Source organism: Trichomycterus rosablanca, chromosome 9 (genome assembly GCF_030014385.1).
Source record: "Trichomycterus rosablanca isolate fTriRos1 chromosome 9, fTriRos1.hap1, whole genome shotgun sequence".
Lineage (NCBI taxonomy): Eukaryota > Metazoa > Chordata > Actinopteri > Siluriformes > Trichomycteridae > Trichomycterus > Trichomycterus rosablanca.
Genome location: NC_085996.1, coordinates 2735083 through 2761991, shown reverse-complemented (window position 1 = coordinate 2761991; position 26909 = coordinate 2735083). Strand labels below are relative to the sequence as shown.

The 26909-nt window shown below is 40.2% G+C and overlaps 2 protein-coding genes across 6 annotated transcripts; both read right to left on the bottom strand.

Annotated features, from left to right (window-relative positions):
• Positions 1-2857: 2857 nt before the first annotated feature.
• LOC134320306 (uncharacterized) lies at positions 2858-16581 on the bottom strand. 3 transcript variants are annotated; one of them, XR_010013674.1, is made up of 4 exons: positions 5830-6016; positions 5061-5258; positions 3552-3596; positions 2858-2999 (listed from the first exon to the last, which is right to left on the bottom strand). XR_010013674.1 is itself a non-coding variant. In XM_063001666.1 (4 exons), exons 1-4 carry the CDS (start codon positions 16427-16429, stop codon positions 2992-2994), a joined length of 636 nt encoding a protein of 211 aa, XP_062857736.1. In that variant the 5' UTR covers positions 16430-16581; the 3' UTR covers positions 2858-2991. The 3 variants fall into 3 exon arrangements, 2 of the variants coding, with proteins under 2 accessions (XP_062857736.1, XP_062857737.1); XM_063001666.1 differs by lacking the exon at positions 5830-6016 and adding an exon at positions 16045-16581; XM_063001667.1 differs by lacking the exons at positions 3552-3596; positions 5830-6016 and adding an exon at positions 16045-16581.
• A 3019-nt stretch (positions 16582-19600) lies between these two features.
• On the bottom strand, positions 19601-24538 carry LOC134320307 (dynein axonemal heavy chain 8-like). 3 transcript variants are annotated; one of them, XM_063001668.1, is made up of 4 exons: positions 23903-24064; positions 22991-23088; positions 22782-22907; positions 19601-20016 (listed from the first exon to the last, which is right to left on the bottom strand). In XM_063001668.1, exons 1-4 carry the CDS (start codon positions 23931-23933, stop codon positions 19972-19974), a joined length of 300 nt encoding a protein of 99 aa, XP_062857738.1. In that variant the 5' UTR covers positions 23934-24064; the 3' UTR covers positions 19601-19971. The 3 variants fall into 3 exon arrangements, 1 of the variants encoding a protein (XP_062857738.1); XR_010013675.1 differs by lacking the exon at positions 23903-24064 and adding an exon at positions 24425-24538 and having other exon boundaries at positions 19602-20016; XR_010013676.1 differs by lacking the exon at positions 23903-24064 and adding an exon at positions 24305-24375 and having other exon boundaries at positions 19602-20016.
• Between the last annotated feature and the right edge of the window lie 2371 nt (positions 24539-26909).

Below are 26909 nucleotides of genomic sequence, written 5' to 3'. Positions count from 1 at the left end.
CCTCCATTTTGTCAATCCAATATGAGATTATCTTACTAGCCATACTCTGTGATACACAGAACTGCCTACTCAGGTCTCCTATCACACGGTTCAGTTTCAATTTCATAAGTGTCATGAGTACTTGTTCTCGTATGGGCATTGTAAAAGCACTGCTGGCAAACATTTCCAGTGTTAAAATAAGGGTGTTAAATGTTTCAAGTTTTAAGCCAGTGTAGAGCAAGGAATCTGAATTGTTCTGAAGCATGAAGTACCCCAAGTCAATACACTGTGTCATCTGGTCCTGCATAACCTTTTCCATGTCTGTCTTTGTGTAATCATGATCAAGCAGGGCAAGGTCCTCCCACTGTGTATGAACAGAGTGGTACTGTGAGACAGAGGTATGTTGAATGCTTCCAGCTCCTGAGTGTTCCATGCCAGTCTGAGGGAAGGCCACACAGCAATCTGATAAACAGAGTTTTACACACAAGCAGTCAATACAGACAAAACAAATTTAAGCTTTTGTCTAATAGCAAGACTCAGATTACAGCTGGAAGAATAAAAACATTTTGTACTAAATTAAATCGATAAGTCAAGGCTTCATAGTAAATCATTGCGCACGTGTACCACACAGTCCAAGTAAATATGTTACATTTTGTGGCTGGCAAACTTCTGTTAAGCTACCCTGATGAAACAACCAATGTACAGGACATTCAATTAAAATGCTTAACGCGAGAAAAGATTAATGTGGCTTAACATAGTAAAACAATTACAAAGGAACACCAAACTAAACTCACTTATTACTGCTCATAAGTAATCTCTACTGATGAATATTTAATCCATTTATTTTGAATTACAGATTCATCATGAACAGAGATTTTCTGCAATAACTTAAAATTGGAGAATTTTACAGAAAATGTCTCCTCTTTCATTTGATGTATGATTTGACATACAGTTTTTCTTATTATAAGAATATTCATAGTTTGTTGTTTGAAGTTATGAGATGTGGCTTATGAATGTACATTACTTATATATTTCTGTTAAAAAGAAAAGTGTCACAGTTTTGATGCAACATACACCTTTTAAATGTACCTCCGTGAAGCTGGCCCCCCATGTGGTCAAAAATGGAATATAAATATTATGATTCGTTTGTGCTGCGTTTGTGCTGGTTTGTGCCGTAGGAATCATCGTTTGTGCTGGCACCGTTTTAGAGAAATTAAGCATTATATTTTATTACCTGTGACGTCACTCAGCCCCCCATCAGAGCCCAAATTGCACCAAAACCACCTCATTCGTTTGTGCTGGTTTGTGCTGCTAAAAGAAATATTTGTGCTGGTTTAATTCTCAAGTTATAAAGCTATAAATATTACACCCGTGACGTCACCAGCCCCCCATCAGAGCCCAAATTGCACCAAAACCACCTCATTCGTTTGTGCTTCGTTTGTGCTGCTAAAAGAAATATTTGTGCTGGTTTAATTCTCAAGTTATAAAGCTATAAATATTACACCCGTGACGTCACTCAGCCCCCCATCAGAGCCCAAATTGCACCAAAACCACCTCATTCGTTTGTGCTGGTTTGTGCTGCTAAAAGAAATATTTGTGCTGGTTTAATTCTCAAGTTATAAAGCTATAAATATTACACCCGTGATGTCACCAGCCCCCCATTAACGTTCAAATTGCACCAAAACCACCTCATTCGTTTGTGCTTCGTTTGTGCTGGTTTGTGCTGCTAAAAGAAATATTTGTACTGGTTTAATTCTCAAGTTATAAAGCTATAAATATTACACCCGTGACGTCACCAGCCCCCCATTAACGTTCAAATTGCACCAAAACCACCTCATTCGTTTGTGCTTCGTTTGTGCTGCTAAAAGAAACATTTGTGCTGGTGTAATTCTCAAGTTATAGGCTAAATAATATGTAAAGTGATGACACTTAGCAGCAATAATTTTAATGTCAAATTTTCTGTGATAAACCTATTCTCTCTATGTGACTTCTTTATGAGGGGAATCTTTATTTTAAGCCCTGTTTCCATGTGGACCGCAGTCCGAGATGCAGAAAAGGGGTGGGGACCTGTTGACTGTAAGCAGTCATTTTCAGACAGCAGTTCTTCCCAGCCCCCAACATTTCTTTTCCAGGTAAAAACATGAATAAAATAACAGTAACATAACCTATTTTCAAGATTTTAGACTTTGTCACTTAATGAAAAGTCTCTAGTAGACTCAACATCAGTGATAAAATACTGAGGCAGAGTTGGATTGTTTGTTGTATGAATACAGAAAGTATTTTATAAAAAATGCAATGTATGATTTGTCATGCAGTTTAATGGGGATCAGCAAATTGTTTGCTAGACTGTGGGAAATTTATCAAGTTTTCATGGTCATTGCTTGGGGCAATGGATTCCCATATGTGTATCACTGTAATGACACTGGAAAGAAGTAATATCCTCAGATCATTAACATTGTTAGCAAAAATTTACTGCAGCATCCACTTACAAAACACAAAAATATATAACCCTCGCCATATAACGTCATATTAGTTATTCAGGTTATACTTATTTATCCATCTGTCTCCCTGTGCAACTTGCTGTCAGTTCTGTTAGGTCTTCACACATCTTCATACTTTACACATTTATACTTTCCACCATGCTGCCCTGCATATTTATTGTATTAAGATGCACTGTCTTTTATAATTACACTGCACTCATTAATTTTGTACTTTACTTTGTACCCTTTCACTAGATAGCATGCTGCACCAAAACCCTGGCAGAATGTCATTCTGCTCCACTATACACCACATTACCACGTTATTATGAATACCTACATTTTAATTATGCTCACTGGCCAGTAAATTGGGCTTCAACAATCCAAGGCATGATAAAACATTATTTTTATGCAACCTTTATTTAAAAATAAATAAATAAATAAAAATTCACATATGAGAAAGAACATTGTCCCAGCAACAAAATGTTGATTGTCACGTTTGAGGGTCTGAGCATACTTTTCTTTTGTCCTCTCCTCAGGCGACTGTTGACAAAACAGGAAAGTGTTTTTATAACACAAACACATAATTCTCATTTCAAGGTAATTCATTGCTTCTAATAAAACCCTGTGATAGTCCTGCGAGAATTTAAATCATATTAATGACATTTAAAACAAGACTGGACAGTTCTGTGAAAAATATAAAACAAACATATGCTGTACATATATATTAATAGACACGTGGAACAAAAAAAAACCTGAAAATGATTGCATCAAAAATAACTGATGTTCTTTTACATAGATGCCGAAGCTGCCAGTTTGTAACAAGGATGATGTCATAAAACTCATCCAAGCTGCTAGGGATACAATTGTCAGAGCACAGTGTATTGCCCACCCCTCTGAAAAGGTGTGGACAGAACTTAGTGAACAGCTTGGTGGAAAAATGACTCCTAAAAGCTTGTACACATTGGTCAAGATGGATCGACACAACATTTGGCAAAGCCTAGGTATAGGTATTCAGGTAAATGTGGACAGTGACAGCTCTGATTCTGATAAACATTCCACACAAAAGACAAATAACATCAACTTTGAACTTACCATCCCCTTTCAAGAGTGGACTGACATCTGGCAAGAAGAAGCAGTCTACAAGAACAGAGCTGCACAGTCAAATGAAAGAACTTACACCATCTTGAAACGTGGCACATGGTCTAATGTCCTAAATGAAAAGATCTGGAACATGACCAAATTAGCCTGCACACTTAGTTTTAAAAGAGCAAAAGTGTACCCACAGAGTGCATCTAAGTGCATTGACATTGCTGGCCACTGTACTGAATGCAATGCAAAATTGTGCATTTCCAGTGATAGTCTACCAGAGGTGAGCACACCAGCAGTGCTAAAATGCAGTATTGATAACATTGATGAAAGTCTTCATACTGGAAAGGCAAAACGCATGCTATCTGGAGAGAAAAGACTGCAGGTCTCTAAAGAACTCTGGGAGAATAAAAAACTGCCACATGTGTGGCGAGCCGCAGAGGCTTACAAAATAATGGCACTCGGTGACCCAGAGCCTAGCCACCTACCAAGCCTGAATACATTAAGAAAAGCAAAACAAGAGAGAGGGGATAAGGAGGTAGGACACAAAGACCCTATCCTTTCCCTTCATCTGATAAAATACAGTGTGCCTCATAGGGGCAGTATTCATGACATCAGCCTTGACAAATTTTTTTGCCATTATTGGACCCCCTCTCAACTACTAGTCTACAAAACATTAGTAAAGACTCAAGGTTCAAGTGTAAGTTTTGATGCTACAGGTACAGTAGTGAAAAGGCTCACTAGACCAACAGAAACATCAGGACATATATTTTTGTATCAAGGAGTTCTGTCCTCACATGGAGATACTTCTGTTCATATCCCAGTGGTGCAAATGCTGTCTGAGCGGCATGACATTAACGCCATATCAAACTGGCTCTCCGAATGGCTAAGAGCAGGAGCATCTGTACCAAAAGAAATTGTTTCTGATTTCTCCCTTGCATTGCTGGGTGGTCTTGTTAAGGCCTTTACTCCTTACTCTGATTTGAAGACCTATATAAATGAGTGTTTTGGTGTACTAAACAGCTGGAAGTCAACAAAACTGCCTCCTTGCTTCATCAGAGTAGATGTTGCACACTGCATAAAGATGATTAGTCAATGGGAATGTCTCCATAAGAAAGCAAGGCGGGTTAAAGATTTTTATCTAAGAGCCATGGCACAGCTTCTTCAGTCTGTGACAATCCAGGATGCAAGGCAGCTCATACACTCTATTGCAATTGTTGCACTGAGTGAATCTGAGGGTAATGACAAAAAGGGCATGCCTGTCATCTCAGAGATATGCAAAACAAATCTGAAAAAAAGAATTGCTGATGGATATGATCCATTCACATGCACTGATGACAGTGGACACAGTGAAGACTCAGGAGCCTGTGACAGAATGTACCACTGATGTTAAGAAGTGGGTGATTGACATCTGCGAGGAAAGCAAGATTCTGGCTGTTCACGACGGTGATCGGGATAATTTACATTTTCTTCCAGAATTTATTCCCCATCTAATAAGACTAGGTTCTTATCTACCTCTCTGGACAGGTGTAATGGTTCCACTTTTCAAAAGTGACAGCATCACAGCAAGCTCTGCCCATGCTGAAGCTGAATTCAAAAATTTGAAGTATGGCCTCTTCAAACATGAAAGTTTGCCAATTCGAGTAGACCGCTTCATCACTCGACACCTTGGGTTCATTGAAGGGACCATGAGACTTTCTTCAGCAGCCACATCTGCAAATAATGAGAAAACAATATCAAAGTCAAATGAATGTGGACATCCTGCAAACATGAAAGATCAGTTGATTCAGGAGAACAAACAGCAGTCTACAGAAGACTTAATGGAACAGGAGTCTCCGATTGAAAATTGGAGAGGCCTTGGTCTGCCATTGAAAAAGAGAAAATCATCATACCTTGTACACTGTCCAGAGTGGCTACATGTTGATTTATCTCTTAAAAAACAAAGAACCCAAATTGGTGTTTTAAAAAATGGCAATTACTCTGCAAAACAGCCCATTAAAGTAGACAAAACACTTGTGAGCGTGATCAACACCTGTGCCTTTGACTCCTTTTGCCAGTGTCTCTGCTGTGCCTTCTGTGACAGTGAAAATTTTAGCTCCTATGTAACTGAACAGCAAGACAATGTTGAAATGTTCAATTTGGTTAAGACCACAACCATAAGAGGAGTACAACAGGGTGTGTACAAACAGAGGGCAAAATTGTTGTTAGACATATTTGACTCTGTTCAACTTAAGTCAGGTGTGGAGCAAGTAAATGCAGAATGCAACATTGCTCACATTATCACCTCAACAATGAAGCATACGCCAAGTGTCACAAGCAAAAGTCAGTGCTCCTCTCCATACTGCAGCCGTAGTTTGGTACGCTCAAGAGAAATTCCTCTGATTCCAGTCAATGTCGATATTTTAAATACAGAAGGAATGAGAGGGCTTCAGGCTGCACTTGAAGCAGGTCTGAGGTTGCAGCCATCAAAATGTCTTCAGCCACTGAAGTCTCCTGAAAAGTGTCCAGACAGTTTAAAAACAGAACACCCATCAGCACTGAAATTTATGTGCACTGGTTTGGTCACGCACAGTTATGCAAGTGGTCCAGCACTGTACATTGAAACAGCAGCAGAATGCAGTTTCCCACTGAGTGAATTCCCCATCAACATTAGTCTGAGCAAAGACTCGTTCACACTCAGAGGCATTGTGGCATTTCTCCCAGGGCCAAAAGACACTCTTGGACACTATGTGGCCTACTGCAGGAGGTCATACTTTGTCTGGGAGCGATATGATGACTTTTGTAATCGCGTCATGACAGCCCCTGAAAACACAAAAATTCAACCACATGTTGTATTTTATACAAAGGACTGATAGTCTTTACTTTTATGGCTGGATGCCATGAAAAATGATCAGTCATCAATTGTGAACTAGATTGTTTAACCTACAATGTTTCTATTTTATACATTTTGTATCACATGTTTACGTTCTGTCTTTAACAATTTTGTAATTAATTAATTGTAACTGTTTTTACATTCATACTAAACATAACCCACTTCTTGATATTCTGTGTCTTGCATTTCAATTAGTATTGCATTCATCATTGGTGAGTGACATCTACTGAATACACTACCTGTCAAAAGTTGACACACACCTACTGACGCCACTGGACCAATATTTATAGAATTAAACCAGCACAAATGTTTCTTTTAGCAGCACAAACCAGCACAAACGAATGAGGTGGTTTTGGTGCAATTTGGGCTCTGATGGGGGGCTGAGTGACGTCACGGGTTTAATATTTATAGCTTTATAACTTGAAAATTAAACCAGCACAAATATTTCTTTTAGCAGCACAAACCAGCACAAACGAATGAGGTGGTTTTGGTGCAATTTGGGCTCTGATGGGGGGTTGGTGACGTCACGGGTGTAATATTTATAGCTTTATAACTTGAAAATTAAACCAGCACAAATATTTCTTTTAGCAGCACAAACCAGCACAAACGAATGAGGTGGTTTTGGTGCAATTTGGGCTCTGATGGGGGGTTGGTGACGTCACGGGTGTAATATTTATAGTTTTATAACTTGAAAATTAAACCAGCACAAATATTTCTTTTAGCAGCACAAACCAGCACAAACGAATGAGGTGGTTTTGGTGCAATTTGGGCTCTGATGGGGGGTTGGTGACGTCACGGGTGTAATATTTATAGCTTTATAACTTGAGAATTAAACCAGCACAAATATTTCTTTTAGCAGCACAAACCAGCACAAACGAATGAGGTGGTTTTGGTGCAATTTGGGCTCTGATGGGGGGCTGGTGACGTCACGGGTGTAATATTTATAGTTTTATAACTTGAGAATTAAACCAGCACAAATATTTCTTTTAGCAGCACAAACCAGCACAAACGAATGAGGTGGTTTTGGTGCAATTTGGGCTCTGATGGGGGGCTGGTGACGTCACGGGTGTAATATTTATAGTTTTATAACTTGAGAATTAAACCAGCACAAATATTTCTTTTAGCAGCACAAACCAGCACAAACGAATGAGGTGGTTTTGGTGCAATTTGGGCTCTGATGGGGGGTTGGTGACGTCACGGGTGTAATATTTATAGCTTTATAACTTGAAAATTAAACCAGCACAAATATTTCTTTTAGCAGCACAAACCAGCACAAACGAATGAGGTGGTTTTGGTGCAATTTGGGCTCTGATGGGGGGCTGGTGACGTCACGGGTGTAATATTTATAGTTTTATAACTTGAGAATTAAACCAGCACAAATATTTCTTTTAGCAGCACAAACCAGCACAAACGAATGAGGTGGTTTTGGTGCAATTTGGGCTCTGATGGGGGGCTGGTGACGTCACGGGTGTAATATTTATAGTTTTATAACTTGAGAATTAAACCAGCACAAATATTTCTTTTAGCAGCACAAACCAGCACAAACGAATGAGGTGGTTTTGGTGCAATTTGGGCTCTGATGGGGGGTTGGTGACGTCACGGGTGTAATATTTATAGCTTTATAACTTGAAAATTAAAACAGCACAAATATTTCTTTTAGCAGCACAAACCAGCACAAACGAATGAGGTGGTTTTGGTGCAATTTGGGCTCTGATGGGGGGTTGGTGACGTCACGGGTGTAATATTTATAGCTTTATAACTTGAGAATTAAACCAGCACAAATATTTCTTTTAGCAGCACAAACCAGCACAAACGAATGAGGTGGTTTTGGTGCAATTTGGGCTCTGATGGGGGGCTGAGTGACGTCACGGGTGTAATATTTATAGCTTTATAACTTGAGAATTAAACCAGCACAAATATTTCTTTTAGCAGCACAAACCAGCACAAACGAATGAGGTGGTTTTGGTGCAATTTGGGCTCTGATGGGGGGTTGGTGACGTCACGGGTGTAATATTTATAGCTTTATAACTTGAAAATTAAAACAGCACAAATATTTCTTTTAGCAGCACAAACCAGCACAAACGAATGAGATGGTTTTGGTGCAATTTGGGCTCTGATGGGGGGTTGGTGACGTCACGGGTGTAATATTTATAGCTTTATAACTTGAAAATTAAACCAGCACAAATATTTCTTTTAGCAGCACAAACCAGCACAAACGAATGAGATGGTTTTGGTGCAATTTGGGCTCTGATGGGGGGTTGGTGACGTCACGGGTGTAATATTTATAGCTTCATAACTTGAGAATTAAACCAGCACAAATATTTCTTTTAGCAGCACAAACCAGCACAAACGAATGAGGTGGTTTTGGTGCAATTTGGGCTCTGATGGGGGGCTGAGTGACGTCACGGGTGTAATATTTATAGCTTTATAACTTGAAAATTAAAACAGCACAAATATTTCTTTTAGCAGCACAAACCAGCACAAACGAATGAGGTGGTTTTGGTGCAATTTGGGCTCTGATGGGGGGTTGGTGACGTCACGGGTGTAATATTTATAGCTTTATAACTTGAGAATTAAACCAGCACAAATATTTCTTTTAGCAGCACAAACGAATGAGGTGGTTTTGGTGCAATTTGGGCTCTGATGGGGGGCTGGTGACGTCACGGGTGTAATATTTATAGCTTTATAACTTGAGAATTAAACCAGCACAAATATTTCTTTTAGCAGCACAAACGAATGAGGTGGTTTTGGTGCAATTTGGGCTCTGATGGGGGGCTGGTGACGTCACGGGTGTAATATTTATAGCTTTATAACTTGAGAATTAAACCAGCACAAATATTTCTTTTAGCAGCACAAACCAGCACAAACGAATGAGGTGGTTTTGGTGCAATTTGGGCTCTGATGGGGGGCTGAGTGACGTCACGGGTGTAATATTTATAGCTTTATAACTTGAAAATTAAAACAGCACAAATATTTCTTTTAGCAGCACAAACCAGCACAAACGAATGAGATGGTTTTGGTGCAATTTGGGCTCTGATGGGGGGTTGGTGACGTCACGGGTGTAATATTTATAGCTTTATAACTTGAGAATTACACCAGCACAAATATTTCTTTTAGCAGCACAAACCAGCACAAACGAATGAGATGGTTTTGGTGCAATTTGGGCTCTGATGGGGGGTTGGTGACGTCACGGGTGTAATATTTATAGCTTTATAACTTGAGAATTACACCAGCACAAATATTTCTTTTAGCAGCACAAACCAGCACAAACGAATGAGGTGGTTTTGGTGCAATTTGGGCTCTGATGGGGGGCTGGTGACGTCACGGGTGTAATATTTATAGCTTTATAACTTGAAAATTAAACCAGCACAAATATTTCTTTTAGCAGCACAAACCAGCACAAACGAATGAGATGGTTTTGGTGCAATTTGGGCTCTGATGGGGGGCTGAGTGACGTCACGGGTGTAATATTTATAGCTTTATAACTTGAGAATTAAACCAGCACAAATATTTCTTTTAGCAGCACAAACCAGCACAAACGAATGAGATGGTTTTGGTGCAATTTGGGCTCTGATGGGGGGCTGAGTGACGTCACGGGTGTAATATTTATAGCTTTATAACTTGAAAATTAAACCAGCACAAATATTTCTTTTAGCAGCACAAACCAGCACAAACGAATGAGATGGTTTTGGTGCAATTTGGGCTCTGATGGGGGGCTGGTGACGTCACGGGTGTAATATTTATAGCTTTATAACTTGAGAATTAAACCAGCACAAATATTTCTTTTAGCAGCACAAACCAGCACAAACGAATGAGATGGTTTTGGTGCAATTTGGGCTCTGATGGGGGGTTGGTGACGTCACGGGTGTAATATTTATAGCTTTATAACTTGAGAATTACACCAGCACAAATATTTCTTTTAGCAGCACAAACCAGCACAAACGAATGAGATGGTTTTGGTGCAATTTGGGCTCTGATGGGGGGCTGAGTGACGTCACGGGTGTAATATTTATAGCTTTATAACTTGAGAATTAAACCAGCACAAATATTTCTTTTAGCAGCACAAACCAGCACAAACGAATGAGATGGTTTTGGTGCAATTTGGGCTCTGATGGGGGGTTGGTGACGTCACGGGTGTAATATTTATAGCTTTATAACTTGAGAATTAAACCAGCACAAATATTTCTTTTAGCAGCACAAACCAGCACAAACGAATGAGGTGGTTTTGGTGCAATTTGGGCTCTGATGGGGGGCTGGTGACGTCACGGGTGTAATATTTATAGCTTTATAACTTGAGAATTAAACCAGCACAAATATTTCTTTTAGCAGCACAAACGAAGCACAAACGAATGAGGTGGTTTTGGTGCAATTTGGGCTCTGATGGGGGGCTGAGTGACGTCACGGGTGTAATATTTATAGCTTTATAACTTGAGAATTAAACCAGCACAAATATTTCTTTTAGCAGCACAAACGAAGCACAAACGAATGAGGTGGTTTTGGTGCAATTTGGGCTCTGATGGGGGGCTGGTGACGTCACGGGTGTAATATTTATAGCTTTATAACTTGAGAATTAAACCAGCACAAATATTTCTTTTAGCAGCACAAACCAGCACAAACGAATGAGGTGGTTTTGGTGCAATTTGGGCTCTGATGGGGGGCTGGTGACGTCACGGGTGTAATATTTATAGCTTTATAACTTGAGAATTAAACCAGCACAAATATTTCTTTTAGCAGCACAAACCAGCACAAACGAATGAGGTGGTTTTGGTGCAATTTGGGCTCTGATGGGGGGTTGGTGACGTCACGGGTGTAATATTTATAGCTTTATAACTTGAGAATTACACCAGCACAAATATTTCTTTTAGCAGCACAAACCAGCACAAACGAATGAGGTGGTTTTGGTGCAATTTGGGCTCTGATGGGGGGCTGGTGACGTCACGGGTGTAATATTTATAGCTTTATAACTTGAGAATTACACCAGCACAAATATTTCTTTTAGCAGCACAAACCAGCACAAACGAATGAGATGGTTTTGGTGCAATTTGGGCTCTGATGGGGGGCTGAGTGACGTCACGGGTGTAATATTTATAGCTTTATAACTTGAGAATTACACCAGCACAAATATTTCTTTTAGCAGCACAAACCAGCACAAACGAATGAGATGGTTTTGGTGCAATTTGGGCTCTGATGGGGGGCTGAGTGACGTCACGGGTGTAATATTTATAGCTTTATAACTTGAGAATTACACCAGCACAAATATTTCTTTTAGCAGCACAAACCAGCACAAACGAATGAGGTGGTTTTGGTGCAATTTGGGCTCTGATGGGGGGTTGGTGACGTCACGGGTGTAATATTTATAGCTTTATAACTTGAGAATTACACCAGCACAAATATTTCTTTTAGCAGCACAAACCAGCACAAACGAATGAGATGGTTTTGGTGCAATTTGGGCTCTGATGGGGGGTTGGTGACGTCACGGGTGTAATATTTATAGCTTTATAACTTGAGAATTACACCAGCACAAATATTTCTTTTAGCAGCACAAACCAGCACAAACGAATGAGGTGGTTTTGGTGCAATTTGGGCTCTGATGGGGGGTTGGTGACGTCACGGGTGTAATATTTATAGCTTTATAACTTGAGAATTACACCAGCACAAATATTTCTTTTAGCAGCACAAACCAGCACAAACGAATGAGGTGGTTTTGGTGCAATTTGGGCTCTGATGGGGGGCTGGTGACGTCACGGGTGTAATATTTATAGCTTTATAACTTGAGAATTACACCAGCACAAATATTTCTTTTAGCAGCACAAACCAGCACAAACGAATGAGATGGTTTTGGTGCAATTTGGGCTCTGATGGGGGGCTGAGTGACGTCACGGGTGTAATATTTATAGCTTTATAACTTGAGAATTACACCAGCACAAATATTTCTTTTAGCAGCACAAACCAGCACAAACGAATGAGGTGGTTTTGGTGCAATTTGGGCTCTGATGGGGGGTTGGTGACGTCACGGGTGTAATATTTATAGCTTCATAACTTGAGAATTACACCAGCACAAATATTTCTTTTAGCAGCACAAACCAGCACAAACGAATGAGGTGGTTTTGGTGCAATTTGGGCTCTGATGGGGGGTTGGTGACGTCACGGGTGTAATATTTATAGCTTTATAACTTGAGAATTAAACCAGCACAAATATTTCTTTTAGCAGCACAAACCAGCACAAACGAATGAGGTGGTTTTGGTGCAATTTGGGCTCTGATGGGGGGTTGGTGACGTCACGGGTGTAATATTTATAGCTTTATAACTTGAGAATTACACCAGCACAAATATTTCTTTTAGCAGCACAAACCAGCACAAACGAATGAGATGGTTTTGGTGCAATTTGGGCTCTGATGGGGGGTTGGTGACGTCACGGGTGTAATATTTATAGCTTTATAACTTGAGAATTAAACCAGCACAAATATTTCTTTTAGCAGCACAAACCAGCACAAACGAATGAGGTGGTTTTGGTGCAATTTGGGCTCTGATGGGGGGCTGGTGACGTCACGGGTGTAATATTTATAGCTTTATAACTTGAGAATTAAACCAGCACAAATATTTCTTTTAGCAGCACAAACCAGCACAAACGAATGAGATGGTTTTGGTGCAATTTGGGCTCTGATGGGGGGCTGAGTGACGTCACGGGTGTAATATTTATAGCTTTATAACTTGAGAATTAAACCAGCACAAATATTTCTTTTAGCAGCACAAACCAGCACAAACGAATGAGGTGGTTTTGGTGCAATTTGGGCTCTGATGGGGGGCTGAGTGACGTCACGGGTGTAATATTTATAGCTTTATAACTTGAGAATTAAACCAGCACAAATATTTCTTTTAGCAGCACAAACCAGCACAAACGAATGAGGTGGTTTTGGTGCAATTTGGGCTCTGATGGGGGGCTGAGTGACGTCACGGGTGTAATATTTATAGCTTTATAACTTGAGAATTAAACCAGCACAAATATTTCTTTTAGCAGCACAAACCAGCACAAACGAATGAGGTGGTTTTGGTGCAATTTGAACGTTAATGGGGGGCTGGTGACGTCACGGGTGTAATATTTATAGTTTTATAACTTGAGAATTAAACCAGCACAAATATTTCTTTTAGCAGCACAAACCAGCACAAACGAATGAGATGGTTTTGGTGCAATTTGGGCTCTGATGGGGGGCTGAGTGACGTCACGGGTGTAATATTTATAGCTTTATAACTTGAAAATTAAAACAGCACAAATATTTCTTTTAGCAGCACAAACCAGCACAAACGAATGAGGTGGTTTTGGTGCAATTTGGGCTCTGATGGGGGGCTGGTGACGTCACGGGTGTAATATTTATAGCTTTATAACTTGAGAATTAAACCAGCACAAATATTTCTTTTAGCAGCACAAACCAGCACAAACGAATGAGGTGGTTTTGGTGCAATTTGGGCTCTGATGGGGGGCTGGTGACGTCACGGGTGTAATATTTATAGCTTTATAACTTGAGAATTAAACCAGCACAAATATTTCTTTTAGCAGCACAAACGAAGCACAAACGAATGAGGTGGTTTTGGTGCAATTTGGGCTCTGATGGGGGGCTGGTGACGTCACGGGTGTAATATTTATAGCTTTATAACTTGAGAATTAAACCAGCACAAATATTTCTTTTAGCAGCACAAACCAGCACAAACGAATGAGGTGGTTTTGGTGCAATTTGGGCTCTGATGGGGGGCTGGTGACGTCACGGGTGTAATATTTATAGCTTTATAACTTGAGAATTAAACCAGCACAAATATTTCTTTTAGCAGCACAAACGAAGCACAAACGAATGAGGTGGTTTTGGTGCAATTTGGGCTCTGATGGGGGGCTGAGTGACGTCACGGGTGTAATATTTATAGCTTTATAACTTGAGAATTAAACCAGCACAAATATTTCTTTTAGCAGCACAAACCAGCACAAACGAATGAGGTGGTTTTGGTGCAATTTGGGCTCTGATGGGGGGCTGAGTGACGTCACGGGTGTAATATTTATAGCTTTATAACTTGAGAATTAAACCAGCACAAATATTTCTTTTAGCAGCACAAACCAGCACAAACGAATGAGGTGGTTTTGGTGCAATTTGGGCTCTGATGGGGGGCTGGTGACGTCACGGGTGTAATATTTATAGCTTTATAACTTGAGAATTAAACCAGCACAAATATTTCTTTTAGCAGCACAAACCAGCACAAACGAATGAGGTGGTTTTGGTGCAATTTGGGCTCTGATGGGGGGCTGGTGACGTCACGGGTGTAATATTTATAGCTTTATAACTTGAGAATTAAACCAGCACAAATATTTCTTTTAGCAGCACAAACCAGCACAAACGAATGAGGTGGTTTTGGTGCAATTTGGGCTCTGATGGGGGGCTGAGTGACGTCACGGGTGTAATATTTATAGCTTTATAACTTGAGAATTAAACCAGCACAAATATTTCTTTTAGCAGCACAAACCAGCACAAACGAATGAGGTGGTTTTGGTGCAATTTGGGCTCTGATGGGGGGTTGGTGACGTCACGGGTGTAATATTTATAGCTTTATAACTTGAGAATTAAACCAGCACAAATATTTCTTTTAGCAGCACAAACCAGCACAAACGAATGAGGTGGTTTTGGTGCAATTTGGGCTCTGATGGGGGGTTGGTGACGTCACGGGTGTAATATTTATAGCTTTATAACTTGAGAATTAAACCAGCACAAATATTTCTTTTAGCAGCACAAACCAGCACAAACGAATGAGGTGGTTTTGGTGCAATTTGGGCTCTGATGGGGGGTTGGTGACGTCACGGGTGTAATATTTATAGCTTTATAACTTGAGAATTAAACCAGCACAAATATTTCTTTTAGCAGCACAAACCAGCACAAACGAATGAGGTGGTTTTGGTGCAATTTGGGCTCTGATGGGGGGCTGAGTGACGTCACAGGTAATAAAATATAATGCTTAATTTCTCTAAAACGGTGCCAGCACAAACGATGATTCCTACGGCACAAACCAGCACAAACGCAGCACAAACGAATCATAATATTTATATTCCATTTTTGACCACATGGGGGGCCAGCTTCACGGAGGTTTTAAATGTAGCTTATGAAAAATGAAAGCTATGAAGTAATGAATATTGCATATCACTGGTGCTTAGACAGTTTAGGAGGTAAAGTTGTCTAACAATTTTGGCTTTACAGGGTGGCAGATGTTCAGGACCAGGATTGGACTGCCCAATTCTGCAATATCATTTGCATCATGTTTATACAGTGTATGTAAACTTCTGGTTTCAACTGTATATATATATACAGGCCCCCTTACCCCAGTCCAAACTCCTTCTAGACTCCTCAAGGGCCCTCCCCGACTTGGGACCCTGGTAACTTTCATTTTGGATTACTTGTTCAGTTCAGCAGTAGAGAGTATTTATGAACAGTACAGTACAGTAAAATAAGTTATGAAGAAGCTTTTGGTTCTTTTTGGCTGTTTAAGTAACGTTACATTAAGCTGCGTTAAGCTTTTTACAATATGTTATCCAGTATGTAACGTTAAACACTACTGCACTACAAAAAGACATTATACTGAGTTGAATGCACTCACAAGGTTCCTCGTCTGCATCTTCATTAAGACCAGTGGCAGTAGATGTCGTCTGGTTTACCCGAACTAGCTTTCGTCTCTTCTTTTGGGGTGGTCTGTCGTAACCCAAATACAGCTCCGGATCAGGATGCATTTCTGTTGGCTTCTTTTCAACGAAGTGAAATGAGCAAACATATATCCTCTTTGGAGGATATTTCAGTTTTAAAGCTGCAAGCCACGCTAGTTTCCTTTCCTTCTTTGTTGGCATGGAATGTAACGCATAGGGCGCAGCGCACGGACAGTGTTTATAAATCAGCTGGTGTTCAAAGCACGAACTTTCCAACAACAACTTAAATTTTTTTGAGTTGTTGTGGCACCCGAGAGCGGCACACGTCGAGCCCGAGCTCATATTTGAACCATGCGGTCCTTACCCAAAGTAATACATTGTTCTCTTTAGAAATGTTGTTGTTACTACTACAGCAGATCTAACGCGACCGGAAACGAAAAACCGGCAAACGGAAATAGGGAGGTGTCATGGCAGCCCCCATAGTGTTGCCAGGAAAATCGTGGATAAAACGGGTTCATTGCAAAATCGTGAAATGAAAATAAATACCGAACGGTCTAAGTAATAATTTATCTAAATTAATATCAAACAGGACTTACTAACTAGCTCAGAGCCAGGGTCGATTCAGTAGTAACTGTCATTAACGTTAGCTTACCTTTTAACGGACTTACCTTAACTTTACCTTTCAAAATAGCGTTTTAAAAATGAATTTCCCTCGAATTTTTGGCTAATATTTCAGTTTCATTTCGATTTCAAATATAAAAGTTATAAATGTTTGGATAGAAAATTACCGATAAGAGAAGCTCCCTCTGGCAGAAAACCGTTATTTGTTATTTATGTATACATTTTAATTTTAACCGTCGAGTCTCGTGAGAAGAAATGGTCGCGTCCCAAACCGCACACTGCTGTAGTGTGTAAAAACACCATAGATACCATGTTATTGTGCACTCGTTAGGCATCCTATATATTAAACCTGTATGAGGTTCGTAACGCAGCCAGGAATCCGCATATGTTTGGTATAAAACCAGAATGCACTTACAAAATCATTAAAACGATTATGATAGGTCGCTCATTAATAATAACCTGGACACATATGCAGAAATGTATAGATTGATAAATTAACTGTTGAAAATCGTGTTCTTTCATCCAGGAAAAAGAACAAATACAAATTAGTCAAATAAAGCAATTTATTAAGAATCAAATACATAGATTGGTAAAAGTATATTCTGAGCTCAGGAGACTTTGCACATACACCAACCGCTGATGTATCGAGAAGCCACGACTTACTTAACGCGTTCCCACGCCTTATTAACGCGTGGCCACGACTTACTTAACGCGTTCCCACGCCTTATTAACGCGTGGCCACGACTTACTTAACGCGTTCCCACGCCTTATTAACGCGTGGCCACGACTTACTTAACGCGTTCCCACGCCTTATTAACGCGTGGCCACGACTTACTTAACGCGGTCCCACGCCTTAATAACGCTTGGCCACGACTTACTTAACGCGTTCCCACGCCTTAATAACGTGTGGCCACGACTTAGTAACGCGTTCCCACGCCTTATTAACGCGTGGCCACGACTTACTTAACGCGTTCCCACGCCTTAATAACGTGTGGCCACGACTTAGTAACGCGTTCCCACGCCTTATTAACGCGTGGCCACGACTTACTTAACGCGTTCCCACGCCTTAATAACGTGTGGCCACGACTTACTTAACGCGTTCCCACGCCTTAATAAAGCATGGCCACGACTTAGTAACGCGTTCCCACGCCTTAATAACGCGTGGCCACGACTTACTTAACGCGGTCCCACGCCTTAATAACGCGTGGCCACGACTTACTTAACGCGTTCCCACGCCTTAATAACGCGTGGCCACGACTTACTTAACGCGTTCCCACGCCTTAATAACGCGTGGCCACGACTTACTTAACGCGGTCCCACGCCTTATTAACGCGTGGCCACGACTTACTTAACGCGTTCCCCCGCCTTAATAACGCGTGGCCACGACTTACTTAACGCGTTCCCACACCTTATTAACGCGTGGCCACGACTTAGTAACGTGTGGCCACGACTTACATACGCGTTCCCACGCCTTATTAACGCGTGGCCACGACTTACTTAACGCGTTCCCCCGCCTTAATAACGCATGGCCACGACTTAGTAACGCGTTCCCACGCCTTAATAACGTGTGGCCACGACTTAGTAGGGAGTGGGAATGTACAAGGGTCTCCGTTCCGTAAATCGGATATATGCTGTAGGGGAATTCACGTACATGGTCATCCAAGGAAGGTAAGCCTGGCTTTATAATACTTATACAGTTTCACCCAAAACAAGTTATAATTTTTCACATATCTGCGTTAGGAAGGGAAATTCAAACGTTGTTACAAGATTTCACCGGGTTATGAGCTAAACGGCATCGCTAAGGAAGCAGGATTTGCTTTCACAGCATTCTTAGCCTTGGACCCTTGACAGCATGAATCCACCTTCACTCCAATAACAGAGCAGTACGCTAGCATTTTCTGACACCAAGTTCTAGGGAGGCCGAACGCTCGCCAAGGCCACAGGTTAGCCATGTAGGCTTAGAGAATAGAATACTCAAAGAGGTTGATTGACACCATCAGTGTGGTACCGCAGTACAGTCAGCTTGCGGATAGCGATTCAGATTTCATGGTCTACGCAAACAAGGAAAGTGAAGTGAAATATAAGCGTATTTTTAACTTTGGTTGGTGATTTTAATACAAATGACATCCAAATCTATGAAAATGTGTTTGCTTTAGCACACTTTGATTTGTGAAATCTTTCACAAATACAGTTTGGTGTATTTAAATGATTTATACAGTTCTGCTCACATTTTCACGTGTAATAACACAGCAGTTCAGCTTTTGGGACAATATAGAACATTCATTAAAATTTGATAACTGATCATGTGAAGAGATAAAAGCAGACACATATTTTTTGTCTATCAGTCCTTTGTTAATATATTAAAAAGATGAATATTTGGAGGGTTTGACTCTAAAACGCTTTTTTACACCAACAATAGAAATTATATATCACTTGTTTTGGGCATTATCTAATTTTCCACAAACATAGTTTTTTTTTTTTTTTTTTTTATAAAGTGCTGCTCACTTCTTTTGTAATACTACAGTAGTTCAGCTTTTAGGGCAAAAAAAGAACATTGTGCATAAAGCAGACACAAAATAACTTTTTGAAATATTTTGAAATTTTATTAACTTTAACAGTATAAAAGCAGACACAAATGAACTTTCTGTTAATTTGTTAATTTGTGTCTGCTTCTATCTCTATACATGACCAGTTATCAAAGTTATATAAATGAATGTTCTATATTTGCCCCAAAAGCTGAACTGCTGTGTTATTACACATGGAAATGTGGCAGAACTGCATAAATCATTTAAATTCAGGTATATATACCAGGTATAACGAAATTAAGGTGCAATAGTCTCTAGTGTTATAAGCAATACATTTAAAGAAGACTAGAATTTACAAAATACCAATATTTGCATTTACAAAATTAACAGAATTTACATTAACAATAATGACAATAACACAATAACCAGGCAGGTGCACAGACATTTTTGGGGGCAGGTGCTCAAGCCAAAAAAAAGGGCACCCATCGACAAAATTATTAATAAAAAAAATAAAAAAACACAATAGGATATTTAACTTACATATTTATTTTTGTTAACACAATCAATACACATCTAATCAAATAACTCAAATTATCAAATTGCATAAATAAATGAAAAAAAGGCAAAAACAAGGTCATATTGTGGCTCTTCTTAATAACCAAACAACTGAAACTGATACATCTCCCTCATTTGCTTTACTGGTAGATGGTGTACTCCAGGATAAAAGCTTGCTGTAGTTCATTTTCTTTCTGCTTTTGTAGCCTTTCTTTTCTTGGCATTATGCTGCAAAATTTGTAAATGAGATAAATCAAGGTCGTGCATAATAATCAAGAGTGACTTACTGAATCTCCATAAAGGGGAGAACTCAGTATACATCATTTTACTGTTTTCTGACAGAGTTGAAGCATTACACTAATAATATACCATTACTAGTATCAATTTACCTCACCAGACTGTCATGTAGCTCAACTTAAGACCTAACCTTTGATTTTAAATCAGAAACCCACTTTGGGTAGTTAATGTTAACAATGGGCCTATTATTATGCCAATAAAATCAAATAGACAGCTAAATAACATTTTTCTATTTATTCATCATTTTTATATGCTGTTCTACATCATAGAGCATTATATTTAGCCTTCTACATATATTAGTTTGTAATGTTAATTACCTAGCAAAATTATTCCTCATTTGTAAACCTCAACTGTTGAAGTATAAATGCTTGCATGAAAATAACTCCTTGACTAAAGGTGACTTTTCCTACACAGCGTTTTGGCCAGGATGCTGTAATTATAAAATATTGTATGTTTGTACCTATTTGCAACACTTTACTGTGAGAGCTACATGACATTCTCCTGCAAAATGTTTGTGCTCATGCTTTTTTTGTCTTCAGGCTTTCACATCAAAATAAGTCAGATTTTAAATGAAACAAAACTAGTGAACTTGTAATTTGTAAAACAGTAAAACTGTCTTTAAATTCTCTTTCTGTCTGTCTGTCTGTCTGTCTGCTGCAGTTTGTCCCCCTGCCCCTTCATTAAACATGACAAACATCAGTAAACAGCTGGACAAGGCTTTGAAATCACGTATTTCATGACCCCTGAGTACAGGTTATGCGTTATGCATGGATGCTCTTTGTATGAAACACTGTCACTATCTGTCTGTCTGATGCTGCGGGTCAGAGGAGAAGTGTGTAGCAGCGGTTTGGCCTGGCGCTCAGCACTGCATGAGTGCTAACCGGAGGAGGAGGAGGGAGGGGCAAGGCGGGGATCTGATCGGGGCAGAATTCTCACAAGAACTCAAATAAATGCCCGTCCGATATCAAAACACTTTTGGGGGGAATTGATGACAGAGAGGGTCATTTTTATTTTTAAATATTGATGAATGTAGAAAAAAAATTGGGCTCCAGAAAGGGCACTTTTCTCATCTAGGGCAAAAAGGCAGGTGCTTGAGCACCACTAGGGGTCTATCTGTGCACGTGCCTGACAAAAACAATAACACAAACTGTTTTTGTGAAAGTTTCACAAATCCAGCTGTGCTAAAGCAAACACGTTTTCATAGATTTGGATGTCATTTGTATTGAAAATCTCCAGCCAAGGTAAAAAAAAAGAAAACGCTTATATTTACCACGGTCTTATATTTCACTTAATTTTTCAGTCCCTTAAAAGGATAATTATAGGTGGTGCTGTTCATGGCTGGATTACTGACCGGGTCAGTGGGGCCAGCGCCCAGGGGCCCTTGAGGTCAGGGGGCCCCAGGGGGGCCCTGGCCCAAAACATTTTGCGATGCCTATCAACATTTATGATACAATATATTTTTATTTCCGAGGGCCCTCCATTTTAAGGATCCTCTGACTATTAGGGACTTTGACCCCAGGGCCTCTTGGGGGCCCTAGCCATGCTTTTGGGGCCCCTAGCCATGCTTTTGGGGGCCCTAGCCATGCTTTTTGGCCCCTTATGAAAATGGATGAGGCGTTGTGGCACTGCTCTGACGTCGACTTCTGGCTATTAGGGGTCTTAGGAAAGAGGGGGGCATATTTTTAGAGGGCCCTGGTTATGAGAGCCCCTACCAGGGGGCCCTAGAGAAGAGCAGGGCATACCATTAAAGGGCCCTTGATCACGAGGCCCCAGCCCTTGACTTCCATAGAAGTCGTTTACCATGGCTCCTTGACTTTCTAGGGACCTACAAGCTACCATATTTTTCAGGCCCTTACTTAATGTTTCTGAATTTGTATTGTTTCAAAATTATTATGTTCAATTTCTCTTAAGCGCAGAGACACAAATTAATTTAGCAATTATTTAAATTTAAGACAAGCAATTTCAAGCAGTTTGAATGCATACACACACTTAACTGAGCTATTTGATGTTCTTTTCATGCCTGACAATATGTCCAACAGTGAGCTCACTTTAAAGGCTAACTCACTCGCTGCAGCATATCCTTCAGATCTGAACATGAGCCTGGCAGATGAATTGATACAATACAAATCATTCATAACAGAAAAAGAAAAATGTCCTAGTGAAATGCTCAAAACCATGATCAATTTGAATTTACAGTCAACCTTTCCAAATGTCTACATAGCACTTAGACTTTTTTTGACTGTGCCTATCACAAATTGTCAAGGGGAGCGTTCATTCTCCAAACTGGCTCGTATTAAGAATGAACTCAGGATTAGGATGCGCCAAAACCGCCTGAACTCACTGTCACTTCTGGCCATTGAATCAGATTTGGTCAGACAGCTTAATTTTGATGAATTAGTGGATGACTGTGCAAGAAAGAAGAGTAGAAAGAAACTTATATAAAATAGATTCTTGTGTTAGGGTTAGCTATTGACAGGTTGAGTAATGTATTAATTTATTTATGTTTTTTTTTTGGGGGGGCTGGGCAACTCTTTGCCCAGGGGCCCAGACTATCCTAAGTCCGTCCTTGGTGCTGTTACTATTTTTGTAACAAAAAAAATCGAAATCGTAATCGACAATCGGGTATAATTTTAAAATAATCGAGATTTTTTTTTTTGCAAAATCGCCCAGCCCTATAAATCTGCTGTAAAACTTACTGATGGGGCATCAAGAATTAAATCTTCAACCGCCGAAACTTCCAGGCCAAGCACAACAGCCAGGACTTCAAATATGTAGTGGTGTGCTGGCATCAGACTAGCCTTCCTCTCCTGTCTGTATCTGGCCTACAGGTTAACAAAGTCCTGCTGGTCAGCTTCACGTCTACAGAACAGGTCTTTCATTATGGTTTAATGTAAATTCATCTCACCTGTTTCTCCATTGTGGATTTGTGAATGGCCTGCATGCTGACAACAGATTGGTGAGACCTGCCTGGCCTTTGTTTTACAGACTCTGATGGGTTCATTTCTATCAAAAGCACAAGTGCATTAAATCCATATAGAGTTATGTGATATTTAAAGCTGCCATATAAAATGAATCAGTCACATCACTTCCTGTAACAGGACAAACACTGATGTGACATGAACTTTAAAGGATCGTCAGTGTTTTTTTAATGTTTTTTGTTTTGTACTACTGTATTTATGTGTCACCACAATGGATCTGGATGCTCTTCCTGAGGCGACCCTCCCTACTTAATAGTACACAGACAAATGCCCAACCTCCCCAATTTAGAATGTGTGTGTACTGTACAGTTTAGATTAGCCATTCCACCTTCTGCATGTTTTGGATGGTGCTATCAAACCACAGTACACAGTAGAAAACCATGTGGACTTGGGGAGAACGTGCAAAATTTCTCATAGTCAGCAGCCGGAGGGGCGATTCGAATCCAGGCCCTCGGAGTTCATGTTGCTAGGCCACATCTACTCGATCTGCTGCGCACCCGTGCACTGTAGTTAGTTACATAACAGATTTGTCGATACCCAGGTCCTTTTTGTGTGGAGTTTGCATGTTCTCTTGCATGTCCATGTGGGTTTCCTCCAGGAACACTGGTTTCCTCCCACAGTACAAAGACGTGCCAAGTTAACTGGAGAAACAAAATTGTCCTTGTGTAACGAGTCAATACCGTTTCTGTCATGAATGTCAGGGGTTTTCAACCTTTTTAGGCATGCGCCCCCCTTCGTGTGCCTGGCGAGCCTTGCGCCCCCTCAACCCCCCCTCCCCCTCCTCCCCTTGTTGGAGCGCGAAAGCGTGTGCTAAGCCCTGCCGCCGCCGCCACGCCCACCTTCCCTGGATGACGCACGTCTCGGACACATCCTCCGTCAGTCTCGTGTGCCACTGTTGAAATCCTGATGAATAGATAGGTTTGAACTCGTTCTGAAGGAGTCAGTAAGTAAAAGAATCGATTCAGTGGGACCTGCTCCGAGAATTCATAGAGGAATCGATTCATTTACACATTGACTAAAACGAACCGACTCACCAAAAATAATCATTTGTAAATCATTTGAAACCGTTAACCGGTATAAAACGGGTTCATTGCAAAATCGTGAAATGAAAATAAATACCGAACGGTCTAAGTAATAATGTATCTAAATTAATATTAAACAGGACTTACTAACTAGCTCAGAGCCAGGGTCGATTCAGTAGTAACTGTCATTAAGGTTAGCTTACCTTTTAACGGACTTACCTTAACTTTACCTTTCAAAATAGCGTTTTAAAAATGAATTTCACTCGAATTTTTGGCTAATATTTCAGTTTCATTTCGATTTCAAATATAAAAGTTATAAATGTTTGGATAGAAAATTACCGATAAGAGAAGCTCCCTCTGGCAGAAAACCGTTATTTGTTATTTATGTATACATTTTAATTTTAACCGTCGAGTCTCGTGAGAAGAAATGGTCGCGTCCCAAACCGCACACTGCTGTAGTGTGTAAAAAACCCCATATATACCATGTTATTGTGCACTCGTTAGGCATCCTATATATTAAACCTGTATGAGGTTCGTAACGCAGCCAGGAATCCGCATATGTTTGGTATCCACGATTTTCCTGAACTTTGACCTTTCCCGTGATTCGTAGCTGAAGCCGGTTTTTGACTTCCGGTTACAGTGTTTACGTTCTGAACGACAGAAGTAGTGGTCATTCGTAACTGGGTTTTTTTAACAAACATGACCAAAAGCACTCGGTGGTTGAATAGTAAGTGTAGAGCGACTGTCTATTTATGCATTTTGTTAGACGAGTGCACTGTGTACCCTTATCCTGATTTTTTTTTTGCCATGGTGACGGTGGACGCTGGCGCATTTGGCTGCCGCTACCATTACTGTATTTTACCGTATTTTATTGTATTTTTGTATTTTTATCGTGTTTTTCTGTCATTTTCATCTTTTTATACACTCCTGTAATCACTACCGCTCCTGTTGATTGATGACTATGGAGTGTGTTGGGTTATTTTAAAAGATGCGGGCACTGGTACGTTTGGCTACTGCAGCTCTATCTTCATAATTCTCTTTGAGGATGCTACAGTGACTCTCGTTTTCTACCTATCTGCTGTCAGCGTTTCACAATAGGAACTTTTTACCTGGACTTAAATTTTCTGGTGTGCCCTGCCTTGTGGTCTGGTCCTGTACACCGCTTCCACGAGTAGCAGCTACAGCTGATCTCCACACACACACACGATGTTAAGGTATTCTGTCAATCAACTGAGGAAACTCAACAACTACACTACTCCATCGTGTTCATCAGCAATAAAACAACTTGGACTTTTACGCCGGCGCCGCTACATTCATAGGAGCTCCCGGAGAAGGTTTGTTTACTCCCAGTCCGATTCCAGTCCCAGCGCGATTCCATCTATCTGGTCAGCTGTGCGCTCCGTCTCAACACTACATGCGGAGCGGGATAGAAAACGTGGAGTGGACTTCAATACTCTTCGACGGATTCCCTCAGCTAATGAAACCTCGTTGGCTCCCCCTGTGAATATGTGCTTAATTAATGCACGCTCAGTGGGGAATAAGGCCCACGTGTTAAATGACTTATTTATTAGGACCAATTTGGCCTTTCTGTTTGTAACTGAAACCTGGCAACGAAATATGGATTTTGTGCACCTAAATGAACTTTGCCCGCTGGACTGTTCTTTTATTGGGACCCCCCGATTGTCTGGTCGCGGTGGAGGTCTTGCGGTGTTTTGGAAAAATCAATATAATTGTCAGTTAGTAAGTATTGAAGAGTTTACTACTTTTGAACTGCAATTCATAAAAGTTGGAGGGCTTAAGCCATTTTACTGTGCTTTAATATATCGACCTCCTGGTCCAGCTGGTGAGTTTTTATCTGAGTTTACTGATTTTTTAACCTCAGTTATTAAGCTGAACAATGTTCTACTGGTTGGAGATTTTAATCTGCATATTGATGATGCCTCAGATTGCGTAGCTACAGAATTTATTAATATTACAGAGTCTCTTCATTTTAAAGAGTTTGTTTCGGGTCCCACTCATTTGGGTGGTCATACTTTAGACCTGGTTTTCTCTCTGGGGTTAGATATCGATCATATCTGGTGTGAAGATCTTTTGATTAGTGATCATAAATGTGTCTTTTTTAACCTGTCTGGAAATGTTGAACATTTTTGTCCTAAAAAGATGACACATTCTCGCATCATAACTCAGAAATCGATTGATCAATTTCTAACTCATTATGGTTGTGATTTCGAGATGGATTGCAGTAATGCTAAGTTTTTAATGCAGTCTTTTAATAATCATTGTTCTTCAATACTGGATAAAGTAGCTCCGGTAAAGGCCAGGTCTAGAGCCATTCATAACAGTGTTCCGTGGATGACTAATGAGGTCCGCTCCTTAAGACGGAAGTGCCGAAGTTATGAACGATTATGGAAGTCTACTGGGTTGGAAGTACACCGCCTTTACTTAAAAGATCTTCGTCTTTCTTTTAATGATTTAGTAAAAGATGCTCGTTCTGCTTATTTTGCAAATCTAATTTTATCATCCAAGAAAAATCCTAAGATTTTGTTTGATACAATTAATACCATTGTTTCGCCACCAGTTACAACATTGTCATGTGTTTCTGTTGAGGTCTGCAACAGATTTCTTTCTTTTTTTGTTGATAGAGTAATGGCTATTAGATCTAATATTCAGACGAGGTTGTATCTGTCCAATATTGGTCCTCCAGGTCTTTTTACTGTTTTGGATTCTTTCCAACCTATCGATTTAGGTGAGTTGTTGGATGTTGCTGGGTAATTAAAGCCATCAACAAGCACCTTAGATGTGATGCCTTTTTCATTATTTTTAA

Coding starts and splice junctions, on each gene's coding strand:
- LOC134320306 (XM_063001666.1), bottom strand. CDS start 16,429: ATGAGCTCGGGCTCGACGTGTGCCGCTCTCGGGTGCCACAACAACTCA. Junction 5,259..16,044: donor AGATGCAGACGAGGAACCTT/GTGAGTGCATTC, acceptor CATTATTTGCAG/ATGTGGCTGCTGAAGAAAGT. Junction 3,597..5,060: donor CATTACACCTGTCCAGAGAG/GTAGATAAGAAC, acceptor CTGTTCTTGTAG/ACTGCTTCTTCTTGCCAGAT.
- LOC134320307 (XM_063001668.1), bottom strand. CDS start 23,933: ATGTGTCCGAGACGTGCGTCATCCAGGGAAG. Junction 23,089..23,902: donor ACGTGCGTCATCCAGGGAAG/GTGGGCGTGGCG, acceptor TGCTTTTGATAG/AAATGAACCCATCAGAGTCT. Junction 20,017..22,781: donor TAATTCTTGATGCCCCATCA/GTAAGTTTTACA, acceptor CAAATTTTGCAG/CATAATGCCAAGAAAAGAAA.